Genomic DNA, 24,846 nt, shown 5'->3' on the forward strand with positions numbered 1-24,846 from the left:
TTCTGGGACCTTATCTAGCTAGGATCCTACAGGGCCTGGTGCATAGCAGGCCCTCATTTGCTGACCCCGATACAGAGTGTTCATTAAATTTACACAGGGGCACCTGGCTGGCTCAGTCGGTAAAGCATGCAACTCTTGATCTTGGGGTTGTGAGTTTGAGCCCCATGTTGGGTGTAGACATTACTTAAAATAAAATCTTAAAAAAATTTACATAACAGTGAATTGATTTAAGAATAATGTGAAGTAGAGAAGAATACAGATGATATGTGGATCTGGAGAATATTCTGACAGTGGTACAAGTTGGGGCTTATAAACACATCAATAGGTGTTTATTGTCCATAAAGCTGAACAATCTGGTTCAGCCTAACGGTCCAGCTGGACCTCTTCGAGGCCCAGCCAAACTGGGCTTCTGTTTCCCCACGCACACCCTGCACATTTCCCAGCCCTTTGGTCTGGAATAACCCCTCTGAGTTGTTTTTACTGACAGTACTTCTGACACCAAATGTGTGGGATTTTTCCAGACTAACAACCAGTTCAACTCTCCAGACACCTACTGGATGTCTTACGGTTCATTCAATTCTGACATGAAGTACCTGGAGCCAACATTAGACTCCATAGGTTTAAGGGCTCAGTCCCACAAGAATGCCCTCATTTCAGATACTGGTTGCAAGGAATGGGGGCCAAGGTACCCACACTTCTATCTGACTCGGCTGCAAAGTAGGGGGTTCCCACAACCCCTCCTTTCAGGTTCAACAACTTGCTCAAATTTGTTGAACCTGAAAGGAGGAGTTGCTTGACCCTCCTTTGAGGTTATGGGCTTTGATGTTTCACCTGCAATAGGCTTGAAATCCCAAGACCTGAGATGAAATCTTACATGTGTCACTACTGATGTGACCCTGGGCAAGTTGCTTCACCTCTCTGAGCCTGTGTTTCTGTGAGACCAGCAATGCCCAAATCATGACCACCCTGATCATGGAACTCAGGAAAGTGCTGTACTTATCACTCCCAGCTTATTAGAAAGGATACAAAAGAATAACCAGATGGAGCGGTATGTAGGGTGAGGAATGGAAGGGTCTAGAGCACAGGAACTTCTGTCAGGGACAAAGATTATATATATATATAATATAGTATATATATATACACTATATATAATATGTATAATATAATATATAATATATAATAATATAATAATATAATATATATATTATTATATATATATATAGTCTTTTTATATCATGATATCACACCTTCCCATTATGCTCATTAAAATCACGTCCTTGAAGGGCCACGTTAAATACCAACCCTGTCAAAACCTGCGAGCGATTCCTCCCTACCCCCACAAATGCTATTTTCCCTTCTCTGTTCCTTCTCTTCATGCCCTTTTCTCTCAGCAATAGCTTGTTGGCACCTCCATTATTGTATTATAGTTATTTGGCTATTTATCTTACTTAAAATCAAGGTTCTTGAGGTCTGGGACCTTATCTAGCTAGGATCCCACAGGGCCTGGCGCATAGCAGGCCCTCAGAAAGCATTTCTTGAATTTTGTTTCCTTGAATTGAAAATAGGCTTTGACGTTATTCTGGCCCCTGCATAACTGACGTAATGGAGTGCAAGAGATCAGCTAGTCTAAAATGTAGTAAATGGAGCAGGCCTGGTGGGAGGCTTAGGAGGGGAAAGGCCTGGGGGGCCCGGGGCCGGCAGAGAGTCTGGTTTGGTCTGGAAGGTGGCATGGCTCGTCTGTATTCGTGACACCTTTGGCAGGAAGCGGGCCTGAACAGAGACAAAAGTAGGGCTTCTCAGAGCTTCCCACGCATCCGAGAGGCTGAGCAAAGAGCACAGTGAAATTCAGCTGCTGGTTCCCTCTGGGCCTCAAGAGAGGTCTGAGAAGGGCCTCATGATACGCATCGTGCCCCAGTTCCACGGAGTGAATCAGGCTCTGAAGCAATTGGCAATCGGCCTTAATCACGAGCCACATCTTGCAGGTTCTGGACAGACGAGCTTTGTCATTTCTCTGAGGGAATCTCTGCCATTTGTCTCCCAGGCTCCGAGCAGCAACCCCCCCACCCCCTGCCCCATCTAGCCCTGATGAGATGGCAATTTAAACCGCTCCGATTAGCAGGTTTCATTAGGTAAGAAGGACCGATTAAGCAACAGTGGCCCAAATAACCTTTGTGGTACAGACACTTTTTCGAAGCCAGTGGAAGTCTTGCCAAATTAAAGAATGTCAGGATGAGATACTATGAATATCAGTTTCCTTCTCTTTGGCAGTGGAGAGGATTAATTAAATGCTTGTGAAGTGCTTTGAAAGTTTAAGCTGTTAAGAATTATTGTTCTGTGTAATAGGGAAAAAATAGAATTCTTGGCTCATTAAAGCGGTAATGTTGTAAGCCTGGGTGCTCTTCTCTGGGTATCTTTGAGAGCTACATTTTTATTAAAAGAAAGAAAGAGGAGAAATGTGTCTATGAATACACATTACACGTGCTGGAAAGTCAGCTGGGTTTATCAGTGTTTCTGTTGACTAGGAGATGAACTGCAAGAAGCTGTTTCTTATTGACTACCAAAGAGACAGTTACGAAGAAGCAATTGTTCAAATGTGTGGGGACAGCCTCCCTAAAATATTAGCAGACAGGCATTTGCTTTCTCTCGAGGGACGAAAAGGCTGTGAGATTCTGTGCATGCAAACACGCAGCTCAGTGAGCTTTGATGGTCTCTTCCATCTTAACATGACTAAACTAGGCAGACATCCCTCTGCCTTCACTCTGTTGGCAGATTGGCCCAGGGACGTTTTTTGCTTTGTTTCCAGATGTTCTGTGATATCTGAAAGGGCGCCATCCTCCGTGGGCTCTCACTTCTCTTTCCATCTTTATTGACTGAGGGCTTACACTTCCTTTCATGTCTGTACGAGCTTCCTAGGGCTGCTGTAGCAAATGACTGTAAAGTCAATGGCTTCAAACAACACAAATGGATCTTCTTACAGTTCTGGAGGTCAGAAGTCTAAAATCAGTCTCACTGGGCTCACGCCAAGGTGTCGGCAAGGCTGGTTCCTTCTGGAGGCTCCAGGGGAGAATCTGTTTCCCTGCCTTTTCAGCTTTCTGGAGGCCGCCTGCGTTTCCTGGCTCCAGGCTCTTTCCCAGCACTACCCTGATCTCTGCTTCTGTCCTCACGTGTCCTTCTCTCTGACTCTCCTGCTTGCCTCTTTCCTGTTTAAAAGACCCTTGTGATTATATTGGATCCACTGGGACAGTCCAGGATGATCTCCTCTCAAGATCCTCAACTCAACCCCCATCTGCAGAGTCCTTTTTGTCCTGTAAGGGGACACGGTCACAGTTCTGGAGATTAGCTTATGGGTGTTTGCGGGGCTGTTATTCTGTCTGCCGCCGTGCCCATCCCCCAGCCCCTTCCTGTTGTTTTCTGTCTACCCCAGCCAAGCCCTGTCCTAAATGTTTCACGTGGATTCACTCATTTAATCTTCACAACCACCCTCGAACAGAGGTCTGTTATTATAGATGAGCAAACTAAGGCAAAAAGGTTAAATTACTTGCCTAGTGTCTCTAACTTAGTACCATCTAGAACTCACAGATTTTGTCCTTAAAGACTTTTCATTGTCTTTATTGCTTTTAATTATAAACGCAACACAATATAGGTGAATAAAGGGGACACCTGGGTGGCTCAGTCAGTTAAGCATCCGACTCTAGATTTTGGCTCAGGTCATGATCTTAGGGTGCTGAGATTGAGCCCCATGTCGGGCTCCACTCTCAGCACAGTCTGCTTGTCCCTCTCCCTCCTCCTCAGCTCCTCCTCCAGCTCATGCATTCTCTCTCTCCCCCTCTCAAATAAATAAATAAATAAAATATTTTAAAAAATAATAATTCAAATGAAAGTCAGTCTCCCTCTCCTCCACAACATCTTCCTCTGGATCCCCCGCTCCTAGTGGCCCTCTGCAATTTTAGTGCTTCTAGTAGTCACCACTATACCCTACATGTTATACACATGCCTTAATTTTTTAACTAACATATAGTTGTACGTAGTTGTCTAGATAACATATACTTTTATTAATTCTAAAATTATTAAAATGAGAATCCTGAATTTAAAAAGAATTCATGGGTAAACCCCTAGAGATCAGCTAACTTAGTTGAAACACACAGGCACAGAGCAAAGAGCAAAGGTTTTGGAGCTCCGAGGACCTGGATGCTAACTTTCACTCCACCACTTATTAGTGCATGCCCTGGAAAAAACTACTTACCCTCTCCTGAATTTCAGTTCCCTCATCCTGAAAACCTTCATACATACTCTTAGTTGTAAATGAAGTAACCTGTACTTTAAGCAAGTTAGGAGTTCAATAAATGCTAGTTCTTCCAAGAAAGAAGGAAAAGATATCTGCTAACAATGAGTGAAAACATGGACCAAAAAAATGGTAAATAGATTCTGTTGGCAGCCAGAGTTTTTCTTTTTTTTTTTTTTAAGGTTTTATTTATTTATTCGAGAGAGAGAGCGAGAGAGAGCACGAGCAGGGTGGAGGGGAGGGGAGGGGTAGAGGGAGAAGCAGACTCCCCTCTGAGCAGGGAGCCCGATTTAGGACTCCATCCCAGGGCACTGGGATCATGACCTGAGCCGAAGGCAGATACTCAACCGACTGAGCCACTCAGGCCCCGGCAGCCAGAGTTTTTATGGACATCATCCTTGTCTCATATTTCTTCGCTTAATGAAAATTTTGAGGGCTCTCTCTGTGCCAGGCACTGTGCTAGGTCTTCATGGGGACACAGTGGTGAATGTGTCATGCCCCTGCCTTCCAAAGGCGTATTGTACTCCTTAGCACGTAACAGGAGCTCAACATATAATTTTTATTTTTATTTTTTATTTTTTATTTATTTATTTTTTTAAAAGATTTTATTTCTTTATTTGACAGAGAGAGAGAGCACAAACAGGGGGAGTGGCAGGCAGAGGCAGAGAGAGAAGCAGGCTCCCCGCAGAGCAAAGGAAGCCTGATGTGGGACTCGATCCCAGGACCCCAGGATCATGACCTGAGCCGAAGGCAGTCGCTTAACCAACTGAGCCACCCAGGCGCCCCTCAACATATAATTTTTAAAGAGGCTAAATCCTGATGACTATAAAGAAAAGATTTGGATCCTTGGAAATGATTGTGTATTGCGAGGTGGGGGGTATGGAGAAGAGGCAAGGGTGGGCAGGGATTAGAGCCAAAGCACTGGGACTATACTAGTATACTAATTGCATTTCATTGATTTAAGGCTGACATTTGGAAAGTAATTGTTGTTAATATCACCTACTCCCACAGACCACCAGGTGCATTCGAGCCTATATGATTTTTCTAGCTTCTTGCAAAATTTAGTGTCTAGCATGTCATCTTTTTCCTGAAGAAATAGATTAAATTCAAGGAGAAAACAGTGGTGGGCAAATGCATTTTCTGACCATTTCAGCTTTTGGGAACTTTCTACAGTTAGTCCCAGTCACCTTTTTGGATGTTCATGCTGTGTCTCCAATTTTTTCTCCACCATGTTTGGCAGAATTTGTTTTGGATGCTGTTTAAGACGTTCACTATCCAGACAGTGAATGACTGGCAACAGCTGTGTCTGATAAAGAAAACATTGTTTCTGCTCTGCTTCAGGCATGTCTGACATGTTGGGGACCTGCTTTCCTTTGCAAAGCTGATAGGAATCTATTTGGGGAGGGAGGAGTGCCTCCCGGTTTCAGGCCAAGAAATGTTCTCGGTTTGGCTAGCAGCAGAGCTAAGCTTGGAAGGAAATGCTAACGTCTTCAGAGCTATCCACCTAAGCTGAATGGTAAATGGGTATTGACGGTCTAACATAAGAGCTGTTAGTGGTAGTTTCCTGGGCAGGAGATATCTATGATTACCTGGAAACAAACAGCCCATCAGCGATCCAGAAGTGATGGGTTTGGTCTTGTGAACCGGTCTGTTGTAAAACGACTATACTGACGTTAGACACTTGAAAACATCTTTACTGTCTTAAACTAGTTTTGCCCACTTTGACAATGTTATCTGGGATTGTGTATATTCCATGCAAAGGAAAATTTGCTTTGACTATTTAGAGGACAGTCTGTGTTCCTTGAATGACACACATTCATCAAATGAGTCAGTGAATTAGTAGAGGCTTGATGGAAGAGAAATTTGAAATATGGGCCTTCCAAAAATTCAGGGATTGCAGAGACCTATTCAGAAATCTACTAATTAGAGCAGCAGTAGGACAAGGACTAAACAAAGGCAGGATTTGTGCTTTGGGAAAAGGGCACTGGTAACTGGGGGAAGGGAAGGCTATGCTAAGTGAGGCTAAAGCTTTGTGCTTTTGGGAGCGTTTGGAAAGTTACTATAGCATTGTATGGTACTGGAGGGATGATATGGAGTATATCTGCTATATATAAATATATATATCTGTATATCTGATATATATAATATATAACAATATAAAATATATGTAATTTGAATATATATAATTTGAGTTCATGTTTCTTCTTTCTTTCTTTCTTCTTTTTTTTTTAGAGAGGGAGAGAGAGAGAGAGGAGGGGAGGAGGGAGAGTGAGAATCTTAAGCGGGCTCCTCGCTGTGCGTGTGGGGCTCAATCTCACAACCCTGAGATGGTGACCTGAGCTGAAATCAAGAGTCAGACGCTTAACCGACTGAGCCCACCCAGGTGCCCCTTGAATTCGTGTTTTGTTTTTTTTTTTAATTTTTAAAAAATTTTTATTTTTTAGAGAGAGAGCCAGGGGTGGGGAGGGGCAGAGAGAGAGACAGGGAGAGAGAGAATCTCAAGCAGGCTCTATGCTCAGCACAGAGCCCAAAGTGGGGCTTGATTCCACAACCCCAAGATCACAACCTGAGCTGAAGTCACTCAACCAACTGAGCTACCCAGGCGCCCCTGAGTTCATGTTTTTTTTTTTTTAAAGATTTTATTTATTTGACAGAGAGAGATAAAAAGGGAATACAAGCATGGGGGAGCTGGAGAAAGAGAAGCAGGCTCCCCGCTGAGCAGGGAGCCGGATGTGGGGCTGGATCCCAGGACGCTGGGATCATGACCCCAGCCGAAGGCAGATGCTTAACGACTGAGCCACCCAGGCGCCCCTGAATTTGTGTTTCTTAAATTAAGTACACTGGTGTGCCCAGAGATCTGGCTAGACAGGTGTGTCTGAGTGCTTTTAATTCATGGAACAGTTTAAAAATAGCCACGTAAAAGAGTGTGCAGTGAGGAAGAGTGTGTGTGCATGTGTATATTTTTAGAGAATTCCCATGTGAAGGAAATAATGATATCTAATTTTGAACGTGGTTTAATTGTTAAAAATCATGTACCAATAGAGTAAGTCAAAACACATTCTACTTATTCTACCTGCTCCTACTTCATCTCTTGGGTAGACTCTCGCCAGGCACCATGAAAAGACTAATTGTCATTGTTATCTGACCTATATTAAGTATCAAGTTGCTATGAATTCATACAAGATCCCAAAGTATAGATGTGTCGTCAGTGTCTGATTTATTCGTAAGTAGGAAAGAGGAAAATCAAGTTGCTTACTTTCACCAGAGCACTTACAAGGGGTCAGCTACGGGACTAGCACTTTATGTCCCATTGGAGTAGATGGAATTGTCATTTGATGTGATTTGAGGGGGATAGGAAGGCTCCCTACCCTGAAATATTTTCCCCACATGGCCTGAAAATATCCAGCACTCATCCCGAAATATCATCAAGTAGAGCACTACTGGGGGTGGCTTTACAGTTTATCAAACACTTTTCTACAGATTAACTGTCCCGGAAGTAGAGCTGTCTTTCTATTCAGAAACAGATGCCTAATTACTTCACAATTGGGCTATTTTCCTTCAAAGGTTTCACATTTATAGTAGTGATGTGCGTGCCCCACCTATCCTCCATTCATACCTCCAGTAGGAAAGAACTAAATCAGATTGAACCCTTCCTAAATCTGGTTAAGATTAGTGGAGATGAAATCAATCAAATGAGATTAGTTTTGCATAAGCAGGAAGCAGGAGAAGGAAGAAGTAATTTTGACTCTTCTAGCTGAGAGTGGGCGCCAACCAAGTCAAGGAAGACAAGTGTGAAAATTCCAGGTGCAGAAGTTGCTTCTGAGCAGCTGACGTAAAATTTTCAACACTTCGAGATTGGTGTGTGGTGTCTCCAGGGAACACTTTGTCCTGGGAACCTCTGCAGCTTAAAAGAATCTACCAGTTAATAAGGTGACTTCCCTCCTGTCAGCAGTGGGCCAGGTGAGACTCTGTTATTTTCAGATGGACAAAATGCTGTTGGATAAAAGAAGGGACAGGGATATGAGGGAGCCAAAAATTTGATTCTGGCAAAGCAGGGTATTTGGAACTTTGTCATATTGGCAAGTTTTCTTTGGTTAATGCCCATTGTACTGTTTGCAGAGGCCAAGAGGTTCTGGGGAGCAATAGTTCAGTGCTTCTCTTCCCCCTTAGATCCAGAAATTGATCCCTTGTATCCTTTACAATCCCATATGAGGCCACGTGACTATTCCTAATGCATCACCTGTGAACATGGAAAAGTTACCTCCAAACTGGAGGGAAACTGAACTTTGTTGACCTTATAACTCCCCCAACCTCCAAAAATATGTGAGAGGAAACTGCAGTTTAAATAATGTAATTATTTAATTAATTAAATAATAATGTAATTATTTAATTAATTATTACAGTAGGAATACTGTAAAATTATATTTTGTGCAAGTACTGGTGGGCATTTATATGTACATACCTGGTATGGGATTGTATAAACACATAATGTAGACCATAATTTATGGGCAATTCAAAGGATTTTTAAGGGTTATTTTGATTACACTTACATTTTTCTTTATGGGTAAAGTTTAGAACTTAACCCTGGAAAGATGTGATGCCTCGGCTCTTTGTTCTTCTTCACATCCTATCCTCCCTAAATCTAATTGATTTCACTCCAGATCCAACTGCCTGTCCGATACCCTCCTCAACACGCTCTTTGCCACCGTTTGGTTCAGGCCGTCACTTCTTGCCTAGACAGAAGTGTGCTCCCTGGTCAGCCTTCACTCATTTTGGCCAATCTCCTCAGCCAAGCCCTACATCCCTATCACATTCAGTCTTGGACATTCTCTTTTGTGATTGTGCCTTCATATATTTTACCACAGCTTGGAAAGCCTTTCCATCTTCCTCTGGACAACTCTTACCCATAAGCCAAGGCCCGGTTCCGACTTTATCCCTCAGTGAATCCTTTCTTGGCCTCACCAGTCTGAGAAGTATTGTTCATTACATAATTTGGATACCTTGGCCCACCAAGCCCATCTCTGTCTGTACCTCATCGACTTCATCATTGTCTGTACCATATTCCTGTGCCTTGTGCCCCATCGGTCCCTTTCCTGTTCCCCCAAGGGAAAAAACCCACAGTAGAGACTGGTTTTCAGTTCCTGCAACAGGGCAGCCTTCTTACCGTGCAAGGCTTTCCTCTGAAATGCTTTTCCTTTTACTCAAGTCTTCCACTTACCCCACAACCTGGTTAATTTCTTCTAAAACTTTGGTTCTTACTCAGTCACCTATCCTATATTATCTATCTGGCCAGTTAAATACCTTCTTGGCATCAGGCACCTTTTTCTTTCTTTTGTAACATTTTTCACAGTGGTAGTTATATATTTGTGAGGTTGATTAATGTTTGTGTACCCCATTGGATACTCTGAACACAGGACTAGTGTCTCTGTATTCTTAGAACCTAGCACTGTGCCTGGCATTGGTGAAATGAATGAAGAATAAATAAGTGAATGTCTCCCTGACTAGGTAAGCTCCATGCGTGTCCAAGCACGGTGTATGACAGAACATATTAGAATTGCTATGTAGGTATTTATTGTCGAAGGAGTGAATGATATAACACCAATAATAACTGTACATAACAAACCGAAGTTCATCTGACTTGGGCTTTGGGGACCAGCATATTAGTAGTGTATTGGTAGTACAGCTTGCAGCTAAGAACAAGTGTGGTCTTTTACTTTCCCAACCTCAAGAAACGCTGGCTCTGCTAATGGTTGCAGAGAAAGACAGCAGGCACAATAAGCAAAATATTAGGCTGAGAAGTAGAGGTATCAACACACAACACTCTACACATTTGTTGAGAAGCCAGAAATTAGCAGCTTGCATCAGTATCTAAAATAACTTTGTCTTTGGCTTTGGAGCTCAAACTTTGTGTTCTCAGTAGAGTGCTTACATTAAAAACTTACCAGCCAAAAAGCTTTCCTATTGGTGAGGAGTTTGGAGATAATGGAAGGACTACTCCCTGGATGGTTTCTAGTATCTCATGTAAAAAGTACCTTTTAAGTTTTCACATAGAATAGTATTTTTATGGAGGCTCTTACATGGAAATCCAGTTTGTAAATGTTCTCAGACACTGGCATTTGCTCAGATATATACGTTGTACCCATCAAAGAACTGTGAATGGTATTTTCCTTTTATTTTTTATTTAAAAAGAAACGCAGAGTCCCACGAGTGAGACTTCCAGATGAGTGAGGACACAGGGGGGAAAGGCGTGCTTTCCATACTACCCATTTGTCAGCTAAAATAAGCCTTTGAAACTCGTCCCGCTTTCGCTGAAGCGCGGCTCAAACCTAAGGGAGGGGCTTGGACTTCTCATTTACGGGTGGGGTCCCGGTCGGTGGCCATCGCAGCCGGTTTCTTTCCCTTTGGGAAAGAGTGGAGTTGGGAAGGGCCGGTGGAGGCGCTGTGTGAAACCAGCAAACCAGACCCGACGGGCCGTAAATAGGAGGCGAGGGCGCAGGACGACCAGTTGGGCGGCGAACAAAGCCCCGCGGGGGGCGCGCGACCAGAGTTCCGTGACGCGGCTGGCAAGCGCCAGCTTCTCCCCGGCAGGGACGGTTGCAGGCAAGAACGTGACGTGCCCGCGTTTGTTGGGCGCGAGCTGTTAGTCACAGCAACGGTAACCGAAGAGCCGAAGCGCCAACCGCCACCCTCGAAGACCCTCACCGCGATGCCCGCGCGGGTCGCCGCCGGCCGGGCGAGCGCCTCTGCGCTTGCGCGCCCGCGGGAAGCCCCGCCCCCTCCGGGCGGCCGGCGCGCGGGGCCGCGCCTCCTCATGGCGGCCGCCGCAGTGTGTGGTATTTAGCGGGGGCGCGCGGCGGGCTCGAGGACGCGCGAAACGGCGGCGGCGGCGGCGGCGGCCAGGGGGGAGCCGGGGCGGCCGTTGCGGGGCGCGCTCTCGATTGGTGGCGGCGGCGGCCCAGGGTGTCCCGTCGGTGCCGGCACAGGGAAGAGGCGGTGGCGCTGCCCGCGGTGGCGGGGGTTGGCGGCGGCGACGGAGCGCGTTTGAGCCAGGACCGGGGTCCGAGGCGCGCTCTCCGCCTACAGGTAAGTGGGGCCCGGCCTGGAGGGAGGAGCCGGCCGCGAGGGGCTCTCCGGGAGGAGGACGCCCAGGCCCGGTAATGGCGGCGGGCGGGAAGGGCGGTGGGGCCGGGGTGCGCCGCCCGGGCCGGGGCGCGGGCAGCCCCCGGCGCCGGGCGCCTTTGTCTCGGCCGGAGCCCGGCCGCCCGGCCGAGCGCCGCCCCCCGCCCCTCCCCTCCCCTCTTCGGCCCTGCCCGCTGCCGCGAGCCGGCTCGCCCCCGCCCCCGGCGCCCCGGGCCCGGCAGGCCCGCGGCGGGGGTCGGCCCTGCGCGCCCGGGCGAGGGCGGGGAAGGGCCTCCCGGCCGCCCGGCCCGGCCCCCGCGCGCCCGGGAGGCGGGCCCGGCCGAGGGAGGTGTCGGGCGCTCCCGGCGCCCGGGTGCCGGCCTTTGTTGTGAAGGGTCCCGGGGTGTGCGGCCAACATGGCGGAGGTCAGCTGAGTGCGGGCAGTGGCCGGCCCTTCGCTCCGGCCCCTCCCCGCGCCGCCCGGGGCCCAGGGGCCGGCCGGGGCGACTTGGCCGTCCTTGGCCTCCTCTGCCTGCCCGCGACCCCGGGAGCGGCTGTCCCCGATGGCGCTGCGTTCATGCTCCCGCTCCCGGCCTGAGCCTTCATTGTGCGGTGGGAAGAATACAGCCTCCTCCCTTGTTTATGTCGTTAGAGAGAAGATTGCGTGAACGGCTTGCCAGGGAAGCCCCAGCTTTTTATTGTAAACCTTGGTTTTCCTAGGCTTCATTTGTCGGGTAGTTTGGGGGCCTTTCTCCAGTCTCTGAGATTATAACTTAGGAATGTGAGTAACCTGGGCCACAGCGTTGCGTAGGTTTTTCTTTCCCCATTCCTGGAAAGATTCAGAATTTGTTTGCTCTGACATCCAGAGAAGTCCCAGTTTGTGTGTTCGGAAAATCACATTGTATAGCTGATTTGTCAAAGTCACAGAAGCCGTGAGCCTGGATATAGGGCAGCGATCGGACTGCCTGTTCCTAGCAGTTGAATATTTACCATTTCCAGATAAGCGGCATGTCAAGGGTAAATTGTTAACTCTTTTCAGCAGTTGAACGTTGGGAGCATGGACTCTGAAGTCCGTCCTGCCCCACCGGTTTGTGACCTTGGGCAAGATGCTTAACCTCTCTGTGCTTCATTTTCCTTATCTGCAAAATGGGTGTAATGACAGTACCTACCTCCTAGGATTGGTGGGAGAACTGATGAGATGATAATAGGTGAAGGGCTTGGAGCAGTGGCAGGCCCATGGTAAGTACTTAATAAATGTTTGCTGCTAGGGCTGTTATTTAGTAAGTAATCTTAGGAGTTTATCTTGGCATGATGAATATGTTGGCAGTGCACAGACCAGAATATGTGAAATCACATTGTACATCGTTAGTGCTTGGGTTTTTTTTTTTTTTTTTTTAACTGCATTTTGTTAGTTGTACAGAATGAAAATAAGAGATTTAGATGATAAATGGACAGGCACTCTTGAGATAATGGCATTTGGAAATTTATATAGTAAGGGATTTGGATAGGTCTTGTGGGGTCTGGAATTTAAAAAATCAAAGTGATTAAATGAAGTTTCCTTTTAGCACTTTTACATTTATGGATCAGTTAGCTTCCAAGGACTTGGCGTTAACTAACCTGGAAAAGTGGAACCGTGAATCCCTTTGAGTGTTAGGTGTCTCTGGTGTTACCACCTCTTTTAGACATAAGGGCAGAGCAAAGTGTAGTGTTGTGATAAATGGTCTGATAATTTTATCAGGGAGTTATTGGCTCAAATTGTGGAGGAGAGGGTATTGATTAGCTTTTAGGAGAACTTTGTGACAAGTAGATTTTTGAGACTTAGAGTGCATTATACAAATTGTGTAATTTTTCATTCTTGAAATTACAGAAACTTGTGCTCTGAAATGGTTAGTTGCAACTCTAAAGTTTGCTTAGCCAAAATCTTTTCTTTAGATATAGAATTGGTGCAAATGCTCCCTGTTGGCATCTTTCCAGCATAATTCAGTAACATTTATTAATATTTTAAACAAGTACAGTATAATTAATAGATATGGAACTTTTCATGGTAAGTATTCCACAAACTACAAATTCAGAAATTTAATTCGCTATAGTTTAATATCTGTTCCCTCTGAGCTTTGGGAAGTTCTTATAAAATTGATGTAGAGCAGTATTCTTTAATATCTAATTGAAGGAATGTTATAATTAGGCTAAAACTAATTGGAGTGGGGCACCTGGGTGGCTCAGTCGTTAAGCGTCTGCCTTTGGCTCAGGTCATGATCCCGGGGTCCTGGGATAGAGCAAGCCCCTTGTCAAGCCCCTCATTGGGCTCCCTGCTCGGCGGGGAGCCTGCTTCTCCCTCTCCCACTCCCCCTACTTGTGTTCCCTCTCTCACTGTGTCTCTCTCTGTCAAATAAATAAAATCTTTAAAAAATAAAATAAAATAAAACTAATTGGAGTTATAAAGAAAATACCTAGCTATGACAGCAATGACATAATGTGAAGACTGGGACTTTATTTTTAGTATATACGGTGTTCTGAAAACAAGTTTTATGTAATGAGAGCAACAGTAAGTTTAGTAACACTGCAAAGTGACCCCTTAAATTGTGTTTTAAAGCTGTTGATTTATTCAGTTTCCAAAGATTGTAGGTTTTTCTTTATATGTTTAAAGAGATGTTACAGACTTTTGGCTGTAATTATGGAATTTCCATACACTGTAAATGTTTAAGTTCTGAATATTTTTCGTATACACCCTCCCTACAAACAAAACCAATATATGAAAACCTCAGACTTCCCATCCCTCTCTGCCTCCCTTCTTCCCCCAAGAAACAACTGGGGATGAATTTTCCTCTTTTATAATAGTAAGATCCTTAATCATTTCTTTTAAATAGTGGTTTTTCTAAAGCATTCTAAATTATTTGGTTTTCCGTGGCTATAATTATTAGATCATCTGATGCATAAGGGCAAGAATTGTGTTTTGTATTCCTATATCCTCAGTGCCTAACACTCAATACATACTTGTTTCCTGACCTACTGCTATCTATAATCCTGATAACACTCTAGACACATGTATTGTCTTGCCTGCAGGTAATTTTTTTAAAATGAATTTATTTTTTAGAGCAGTTTTAGATTCAGTAGGAAAATTGAATAGAAGGTAGAGATTTCCCATATTCACCCTGCCCCCAGTCATGCATAGCTCCCCCATTGTCAGTAGTTCTCCACCAGAGTAGTACATTTGTTACAGTTTGATGTACCTGCATTGACACATCATTATCACCCAAAGTCCATAGTTTACATAATGGTTCAGTCTTGGTGTTCTGCATTAGGAATTCTGACAAATGCATGATGAATGCTATATGTCCACCATTATAGTGTACAGAAGAACAGCTTCATTGCCCTGAAAGTCCTCTGTGCTGCACCTATTCATTCCTCCTTCCCCCAAACGTCTGGCAAGCTCTGATCTTTTTACTGTGTCCATCGTTTTGCCAGTTCCAGAATGTCATATAATTGGAATCATATAGCATGTAGTCTTTTCAGATTGGCTTCTTTCACTTAGTAACATTCATTGAAGGTTCTTCCGTGTCTTTTCATGGCTTGGTAGCTCAGTTCTTTTTAGCGCTAAATAGTATTCACTGTCTGGTTGTACCAGTTTATTTATCCATTCACCTACCAGAGGACAGCATCTTGGTTGCTTCCAAATTTTGGCAATTATGAATGAAGCTGCTGTAAATACCTGTGTGTAGGTTTTTGTGTGGACATGTTTTCGAATCCTCTGGGTAAATACTGAGCAGCATGATTGCTAGATCTTATGGTAAGGGTGTGTTTGGTTTTGTAAGAAACTGCCAAACTGCCTTTTATAGTGACTGTACCGTTTTGCATTTCCACCAGCAATGAATGAGCGTTCCTGTTGCTCCACATGCCCACCAGCATTTGGTGGGGTCAGTGTTCTAGATTTTGGCCATTCCGATAGATAATGTAGTGGTATCTTCTTGTTTTAATTTGCGTTTCCCTGATGACAGATGATGTGGAGCACCTTTTCATATGCCCCTTTGCCATCTGTGTATCTTCGGCTAGGTGTCTGTTAAAGTTTAAGTTGGGTTGTTAGTTTTATTGTTGAGTTTCAAGAGTTCTTTGTATATTTTGGATAGTAGTCCTTTATCAGATAAGCCTTTTGCAAATATTTTCTCCCAGTCTGTGGTTTGTCTTCTCATTCTCATGACAGTGTCTTTCCCTTCAGGTCATTTGCCACTTTTCTGTATCAAGGTATTTAAGATTTACATGTCGAAAACTAAAACTTTTATTATTTCCAACTGTCCAAGGCTCTTACCCCTATTTTCAGTTGATCACTGGGTCCTGATTTTGCTGCCATCTGGTTGTCTCAAGTTTTGTATTGCTTCTCTCTCACTCATTTTCACATTTACATTCAAGTCTTCTGCCTTCTAAGTAGTCTGTCTGCTTTTGGTCTCTGCCTCCGTCCTTCAGTTGTTCCTATTGTAGTTGAAGGGAGCTTTCTAATGTAGGCAACTTACAAGAACTTCAGTATAAACTACAGAGTTCCTTGATATGGATAGTAAGTACACAGCCATTTTCAGTTATGTACCTGTAAGTGCCTATATACACCTATTTTCTCTCTTCCAGCTAAGCTCTATAATCTCAGTCTGGACATCATTTAGCTGAGACACTGTTTCTGGACTTCCCATCTCGAATTGGGTGTCATCTCTCTGTGTTCCCATAGCACGCTTGACCCCACTCTAACAGGTATCCCCCTGAACTGTAATTTTTCTGTACTGCTTTGCCTCCGCAGTCTCTGTGACTGCAATCTTTGTGAGGACTTTGTCTTAATCACCCTGTTGGTCTAGAGTTTAGCATTGTTTCGGGCACATAGTTGGTGCTCAGTAAATATTTACTGAATGACTGACAAACTGTCACCCTGTCCTTAAAATGTGCTTCTCTAGCCTTATCCGCCAACATTTCCTCTTGTCCTACCTAGTCAAGCTGCATTTTTTGTTTCTTGAATACTCTCTGTACTTTAAATCTGCCTTTGCTCATGATTGTACTTAAATCTCTCAAATATCTACTAGTGCTACTTTGGGCAGATTATTTAAACTCCAAGCCTTAGTTTTCATTAACTTGTGAGGAGCTGTTAAGCGTTTTGCTGCAGCCTGCCCCATTCCCCATATTTTAATGCCAGAGTAGCAGTATAGTTGAGGGGTGAAGGGGACAGGGCTCTGAAGAATCAGACCTGGAGATGTCTCTTGGCTCTGTCACTTACTATTGTGTTTGTGGCCTTAAGCTCCAGGAGAGCAGGGACACGGCCTACTTTTGTATCTTAAAAGCACAGTTGACTATCCGTAGAAAGTGCTTAGATAATTTAAAAAATGAGTTGAGTAAGTTACTTAATTTTTCTAAATATTATCATTTACAGGGGCGCCTGGGTGGCTCAGTCGTTAAGCGTCTGCCTTCGGCTCGGGTCATGATCCCAGGGTCCTGGTATCGAGCCCCTCATCGGGCTCCCTGCTCGGCAGGAAACCTGCTTCTCCCTCTCCCACTCCCCCTGCTTGTGTTCCCTCTCTCGCTATGTATCTATCTGTCAAATAAATAAATAAAATCTTTAAAAAAAAAAAAAAAATTACCATTTACATTCTAGTGAGGGAAATAAACAGAATTACAAATTATGATATGTACAGATCTTCCTCCACTTACTATGGGGTTATGTCCTGATAAACTCTTTGTAAATTGAAAATACTGTAATTTGAAAATGCATTTAATACAGCTAATCTACTAAACATCACAGCTGAGCCTAGCCTACCTTAAACTTGCTAAAAACACTTACATTAGCCTACAGTTGGGCAAAATCATCTAACACAAAACTTATTTTATAATAAGGTGTTAAATATTTCATGAAGTTTCTTGAATACTGTACTGAAAGTGAAAAACAGCGGTTATTAGTGTATTGGTTGCTTACCCTCTCAGTTGTCTGGCTGACTGGGAGTTGTGGCTTGCTGCCGCTGCTCAGCATCATGAGAGTGTATCATACTGCACATTGATAGCCTGGGAAAAGATCACAATTCAAAATTCAAAGTACAACATATCGCTTTTGCACCATCATAAAGGAAAAAATCATAAGTGAAACCATGGTAAGTTGGGAACCATCTGTACTATAAAGGAGTTAAAAGTGCTGAAGTAAAGAATAATGGGGGTGGGATGGAGACCTGCTGTCAGATGGGCTGACTTTTAAGCTATGATAAAAGGATAAAGAGAGCCCTTTGAAGGAGTGAAGGGAGAAGCTTTCAGAATGAAGGAGAAGCAGGGGTGAAGGCCGTGAGGCTTGCATGAGCATGTATGTACTTACTGTAGTTCTAGAAGTTGAGGGAAAGGAGTGTTGTTGGAACAAATGGATAATGGGGAGAGATAGCCAGTGATCAGATCCTGCAGTCAAAGTAAGGAATGAAATTTTTAAGGGTACAGAGAAGCCATTGGAAGATTTTAATTAAAGGAGTAGCATAATTCACTTTTAACTTTTAAGATAGCTTTAGCTGTTGTTTGGAGAATTGATTGGTCAGAAGGCCATTTCTTTGATTAGGCAATAGTGGATTATGACCTGGATTAAGGTGGTGGCAGTGAAGATGAAGAAAAGTGGATGGATTTGAGGTATATTTTGGAGACAGAATTAACAGGACTTGTTGGTGGATTAGATGTGAGAGGTGAGGGAAGGAAGGAATTAGGTGGTTTCTGGCTTGAGCAGCTGTGTGGAATATGGTGCTGTTCACCAAGGTGGGAAAGACTAAAGGAGGGAATGGGGACAGAAGGATAGCAATAAAATTGAAAGTTCTGATAGGTTGGGTTTGAGGTATCTATTATGAGACATCCAGAATGAGACAGTGAGGTAGAAGGGATATCAGGGGGATGTGGTCTCATAGAAGCCAGATGGGAAATACTAGAGCGTGTTTGGGTGTTAGAGGGATGGTCTGATAGAAAAAGAGGGAGGGATTGATGTAAGAAAGAGGGATAATAGAAGGGGTGTGAAGTCCGAGTAGGTGAGAGGACAGCCCTAGGTGCCGGTCACTTCTTCATTCTGAAGGGAGGGAAGGAGGTGGTAAATCAGCATTTGATGGCTTCTGTGGTATCTTCTAAAGGAAACATGGGTGAAGCCACCAGTTGAGAGTATTTATAGTTAGTGAATACTAGACTGTGGTAGGTTAAAGATGTAATAGACACATTGAGAAACTGAGCAGAGCGGGGGAGAGATGTTGTGATGTATTAGCCAATGAGGAAACCTGATACTGTTCCAGGAGATTTTTGGAGACTATCTAGAGCAATAGTATTTTTGTTTCTAAATGTAAACTTTTTTGTTGAAGTATAGCATAAATAGGGAAAAATACTCAAATTACAGGTAAATGTATAACTTGATGAATTTTCACAAAGAGAACACACACTGTTGTGATCAGCTCCCATGTGTCCCATTACTTTTACTTTTTTTTTTTGTAAATCTTCTTGAACTTTAAGCTGAGTAATACAGAAAAAATAGTCTATTTTGGTTCAATTTATTCTTTAAGCTTGAGCCACAGTGACCAGAATGGTACTGACAAAAACCTTTCATTAGGTTTGAGATTACCCAGTCGTGTTGAACTTATTTGTGGTTTTTGTTTGTTTGTGTTTAAGATTTTATTTATCTGAGAGAGGGGGAGAAAGAGCACAAGCAGGGGGAGGGGCAGAGGGAGAGGGAGACAGGCAGACTCCCCACTGAGCATGGAGCCAGACCGAGGGAGGGCTCCATCCCAGGACCCTGAGATCAAGACCTGAGCTGAGGTCAGACTCAGACCCTTAACTGACTGAACCACCCAGGCACCCCTGTTTGTTTTTAATAGCAGGGGGTAGGGGGAGCACATGGGAGGAGAACGAGAAAGTTGGAGGGTAAACCTTTGGACAACAATCTATATTTTTAAAGTAGATATTGGGGGCACCTGGGTGGCTCACGTCAGTTAAGCATCTGCCTTTGGCTCAGGTCATGATCCCAGGGTCCTGGGATCGAGCCCCGCATCAGGCTCCCTGCTCAGCGGGGAGTCTGCTTCTCCCTGTCCCTCTGCCTCTCCTCCTTGCTCTTGCTCTCTCTCTCAAATAAATAAATAAAATAAAATAAAAATAAAGTAGATATTGCCAGTGAGAAATATTTTCTTAAAAAGAAGAATTTGGGGCGCCTGGGTGGCTCAGTCAGTTAAGCATCTGCCTTCAGCTCAGGTCATGATCCCAGGGTCCTGGGATCGAGCTCCACATCGGGCTCCCTGATCAGCGGGAAGCCTGCTTCTCCCTCTCCCACTCCCCCTGCTTGTGTTCCCTCTCTCGCTCGCTCTCTCTCAAATAAATAAATAAAATCTTAAAAAAAAAAAAGAAGAATTTAATGCCAGTCTTGAATTTTATAGGAGGTATTATACTGTCCTTGTTATTTATTATTGTCATTCTGACAGGCTTAGCTAGTAATGGTTGATACAGTGAAATTTAGTGTAGGGGCACCTGGGTGGCTCAGTCGGTTAAGCAGAGTTTAAGCGTCTGCCTTTGGCTCAGGTCATGATCCCAGGTTCCTGGGATCCAGCCCCACGCTCTCTGCTCAGCGGGAGTCTGCTTCTCCCTCTCCTTGCCCCTCCCCCCGCTTATACTCTCTCAAAAAAAAAAAAAAGTGTATACTAGCTTCTTTAAAAGACTCTATCTTGGAAAGATTACTTTAATAATTGATTTAAGCAAATGGAATAGTCTAACTATTCAAAACTCTTTGCTATTTTATTTTCTCCTTTGTGTTTTACCTTTTGCTCCTTTGAGTTTGGTTAAAATTCAGGCATGTGTGTGTGCACGTGCGTGCCAAGGACCCTGATTTAGCTTTGTTAGGGACAACTTCAGATGTCTTAATACAGATAATTGTGAATAGATGTCTGCAGACTGTATTCTTTTGATTTTGTTTGGCGAGGTGATCGACAAATTTTATTTTGTCTTATAATTAACTGTTTTTTATTATGTTATGTTAATCACCATACATTACATCATTAGTTTTATAATTAACTTTTAAAACGCTAAATTTAAGATTTTTTGTAAGTATAAACTGAAATATGTATATGAAATATGTGGGTTTTTTATATTATATGAATGGGCGGTCTCAAATTTTTTTCCCCTATTAGTACCCATATATTTGAGGCATTTTAAGAAAAAAGAGAAATCTAAGAAAAAAAGCATCAAGGCAGGTAGACAAAATCAGCTCTTGATTTCTCAGTGTTTCAATTTTTGTATGAAGTCACCAGCAATTCATTAGCAGGAAAGCGTGGAGACACAGAATATGCACTGAAATTTCATCCTTTTTATTACCAAAATAATATATATATTTTATAGAACATTTGAGGAATACATATAGAAATGCAACCCTTATCTTCCCCATGATCGTTCATAATCTGATGATTGGAAAGTAACCATTGTAGACATTTTGGCGTAGTTTCTAGTCTGTGTGTATGTGTTAACACACTTTTTTTTTAAGTCAGCCATAGATATTTTAATTTCTTTGATCTGACATAAATCCTTGTAGATATTTTCCTGTTAAATGATTACCACTTGTCAGTAACTACATGTTTGAACTGTATAATTACTTTTTTTTTTTTAAGATTTTATTTGAGAGAGAGAGATAGTGAGACAGAGAACAGGAGCAATGGGGGGAGAGAGAGAAGCAGGCTCCCCGTTGAGCAGGGAATGCGATGCAGGGCTCAATCCCAGAACCCTGGAATCATGACCTGAGCCGAAGGCAGATGCTTAACTGACTGAGCCACCCAGGCGCCCCTGAACTGTGTAATTCTAAATGATGATGTTTGTGCTTGTAGTCTGTATCCTGAAGTTTTTGATAATGTTGTGTGCCTATAGTTCAGTGGTCCCATCTCTGATCTCTGTGGTTTCTGGTTCTAAACTTGACTTGCCTCTCTTCTTCTCTAATCCCTTGCTTTAAGTCTTTAAACCACATTCTGCAGTTCCTATGCCCTTCCAGTTTCTTTTCTGTCTCATTATATGGTACATACAAATATACAGACAACAGCTATATCAGTGTGCATATTTACTTAACCATTTTTTTAAATTTTAACATAAATAGGATTATGATATTATGTGGCTTTTTTTAACCCACTCATTTAAAAAGGTTGATTCTTATATTGGTAGATATGAGTCCATCTTATTTTTTTAAAAAAGGCAGCATAGTGTTCTGTTGTATGGACCATATATTTTAGTCACTCTCTTAAGATAGTACTTGAATTTTCATTTTATTTGCTGCTATAAACAGGATTGCTGTAGGCATCTGGATACATACACTTTTGCCAACTGTAAATTAGAAGAGGGGCTTGGAAGAAATTGCTGGGTCAATAGAGTACACACACTTTAAATTTTGAAACAAAGTGCCAAATCTTATTAGAAGCTTCCACAGTGGACATTTCCAACAGTGTAGGAAAGTCTCTCTCCCCACATCTTTGCCAATACTTGGAATCAAATCTTTGAAAACAAATTTCTGTCCTTTCTTAAGCAATACATGCAATTTGTGACGTTTCTTATACCAAGTTTTTGAACTTTTTTCCTTTTTTTCTGGAGTTTTACATGCACATACAATTCAAAATAAAATATTCCTAGGTTTGTTTTTTCTTTTTGAAGAAAAACTCCCTGCCTCTATTCCTCTCCAGGTGTCCTTTGCCAGAGGCAACTGTTTTTACTGAGCTGATTATTTTTGTATTCACCATCTTTGTCTCTAACATGCTTCTATTGTTAAATCCAGATTTCAGTTTGAGGCCTTATCTATTGAATTCCGTTTGTGGATTTAACTTGTCTTTCTGCCTCCATCACATGTACAAACCTTCCCATTTATATACTCTCTTAATTTAGTAACATCATGATTTCATATTTGCATTATTATGATTATAAAAGTTATTCACAATTTGAGCCATATAGTAAGCTGTTGTTACTTTTTTCCTTGTACTGTTGAATTGGAATTTGTATAATTTTCCTTGTCGTTAATGCTTGTCTTTTCTTGTTTGCTTTGTTTTCTCTGTGCTTACTACTAATGCCGCCCCACATTCCTTACCACTTGTCTACATGTTCAGGGTGCTTGATGCCTCACATTGCCTTCTTCCACTAGTGTAAAATTGTCATTGTCAGTGTTCCTTTTACCTTTCTTGTGGGTTACATCTTACTTAATTGTAGCCCATGTTGCCCTTTTTCTTGGTTCGTTCCCTTATATTATTTGAAGGGCTTGTCCTCCAGGAGCTTCCTAAAACATATCCAGGGGAAGTAATGTTTTGAAACTTTGCATCATTATTCTGTCAACACTTTTAGGTAATTTCGGTTGCATTTAGAATTCTAGAATAGTAATCATTCTCTTTGAGGATTTTAAAAAGCATCGCTCTATTGCATCTGGCTTTGGATGTTATTGCTCAAAAGTCCAAAGTTCTTTTGCTTTCTGATTTATTTGTTCACCCAACAAATAATTTATTGAGCCTGTGTGTCTGCTAGGCATTTTTAAGTATTTGGGATACATCACTGAATCTGACAAAAATTCCTGCCTTCCAGGTTGAGGAGGAGGAGCGCTGCTACAACAAACATAATTAAATTGTGTAGCCTGATAGAAGGTAATACATTCTGTAGGAAAAAAAAAGGAGCAGAAATGGGGGGAGGGGAAGGAGGAAAGAGAGGGTAGTAGAATGGGTAAAGGATTAGGAGTGCATAGTGGAGGGGTCATCGGGCAAAGTGCAGGTCACTGTTTTAAATAGAGGGGACGGGGTAGGTGTCATTGAGAAGGTAGCGTACATGCAGAGATTAGAAGGAGGTGAGGGAATCAGTTATATGTACATCCAGGAGAAAAGTGTGTTAAAGCAGAGGCCCAAAGGAACATCTTAGTCTTAGGGAACCAGGAGGCTAGTGAGAGGGAAAGAAGTGGGAGATGAAGTCAGAGAGTAATCACCATATTGTGTAGGGCCTTATCGGCTGTTTAAGATTGTATCTGTTACTTGGATATGGGTTGCCAAGGGAGGAGGGTATTGAGCAGAGGAGTGACATGACCTGATATAAATTTTAACTGGATTTTTCTGACTCCTGTGCTTAGAACATACTGGGGTGGGGGTGGGAGACAGGATGGAAGCGGGGGGGGGGTTGCTGTTTAGAAGGATATTGTAATAATGTTGGTGAGAGATAATGGTGGCTTGAACTATATTACATGGAGGTGATAGAGGTGGTGAAGAGTGGCTGGATTCTGGGTATATTTTTAAAGGCGATACAGTAAGATTTCCTGGTGGTTTTAGATATGTGGTCTGAAAAAAAGAATCAAGGATAACTTCTTTTGAACTGAGTAAATGGAAGAATGGAGTGGCCATCAAAAGAAAGGGGAAGGTGGTGTGTGGAGTAGTCTGGGAGAGGATAAGGAGTTCAGCTTTGTTCATCAGCCCCCTTTTACCCCCCACCCTATCCCTGCCCCCAGGGATATCTAGGAAGTTGGATGTAAGAGAAATCTGGAGGGGTTTTTTTTGTTTGTTTGTTTTTTAATCTGGGCTGGAGATGTTGGTGGAATTTAAAAACTGTAAGACTGAATGAGATCGGAGTGAGGAAATGTGGACCATGGACAACTCCCAATATCAAGAGTTTGGGGAGAAGAGCAGGAATCAATAAAGGCAGCTGAGGAGTAGCTGGTGAGCTAGGAAAACTGGGGGCGGGGGGGGGGACAGCGAACAGTTTATTAGACAGGAGCCAGTGATCAGTTCTGTTAGATGTTGGTGACAGTTCAAAACTTGTGCATTAAAAACAAACAAAACTGCAAAATCAGTGTGAAATACTAATTTACTAAAGCATTGGATATTGCCTGCTAAATTGAAGTCTTGAAACAACACGGGTTATTCAATGGACTGTTGTTATTCTGTTGTTTTTGGGTTAAACATACCCGAATTGCCCTGTATGCTGTGGTCACCACACGTGTTGCATTTTCTTACCAGCGTATAAATGCTTCAGTGAAAACCATGATGCCATTTGGGCTTTGCTTTACACCAGTGCGTCATTTGCATTTGAGGTGGCCTTCTGCTTTTGTCTTTAGTCCTTCATAATTAGAGTACTGTGGTATTGACTTGGAGCCAGCGTGACCATATATGCGGATCGGAGCATTCAATTATTTGGCTACCAGATGGAGTCAGATTATTCAGAATGTGCTACTACTGCTTTTTAGATTATTAAACACAGAAAATAAAACATTCAATTTTTGTAGAAAATGTGGACCATCCCCCCCCAAAAATAGAATCTTAGTTTGAGAAAAATATTTTATTTTTTAAGTTTGAGGAAAATTTGAGTATAAGTTAATTCATGTGTTATATCCTTATTTGAAATAACTGAAATGATTTGGTTGGAGTTCAAATATAATGCTTATGAAGACAAATTATATTTTCAATGAAATATTTAATTTGAAAAGGCTCCATGAATTT

At 42.9% G+C, this 24,846-nt stretch overlaps 1 protein-coding gene across 3 annotated transcripts in view; it reads left to right on the forward strand.

Annotated features, from left to right (window-relative positions):
• The first annotated feature begins 10,782 nt into the window (after positions 1-10,782).
• SIAH1 (siah E3 ubiquitin protein ligase 1) overlaps positions 10,783-24,846 on the forward strand; it is a 32,013-nt gene continuing 17,949 nt past the window's right edge. The window contains exon 1 of one of the 3 annotated variants that reach the window (XM_036124334.2): positions 10,783-11,365. Coding sequence is in view for 1 of the 3 variants with exons in the window: in XM_036124333.2 (XP_035980226.1) it covers positions 11,965-12,013 (49 nt within the window). In the remaining 2 variants the exon portion in view is untranslated. Of the gene's footprint in view, positions 11,366-11,768; positions 12,014-12,341; positions 12,641-24,846 lie in introns of those variants that run through there. The other 2 variants (XM_036124333.2, XM_036124336.2) reach the window with 2 other exon arrangements.

The sequence above is a fragment of the Halichoerus grypus genome, chromosome 15 (assembly GCF_964656455.1).
Source record: "Halichoerus grypus chromosome 15, mHalGry1.hap1.1, whole genome shotgun sequence".
NCBI classification, from domain to species: domain Eukaryota; kingdom Metazoa; phylum Chordata; class Mammalia; order Carnivora; family Phocidae; genus Halichoerus; species Halichoerus grypus.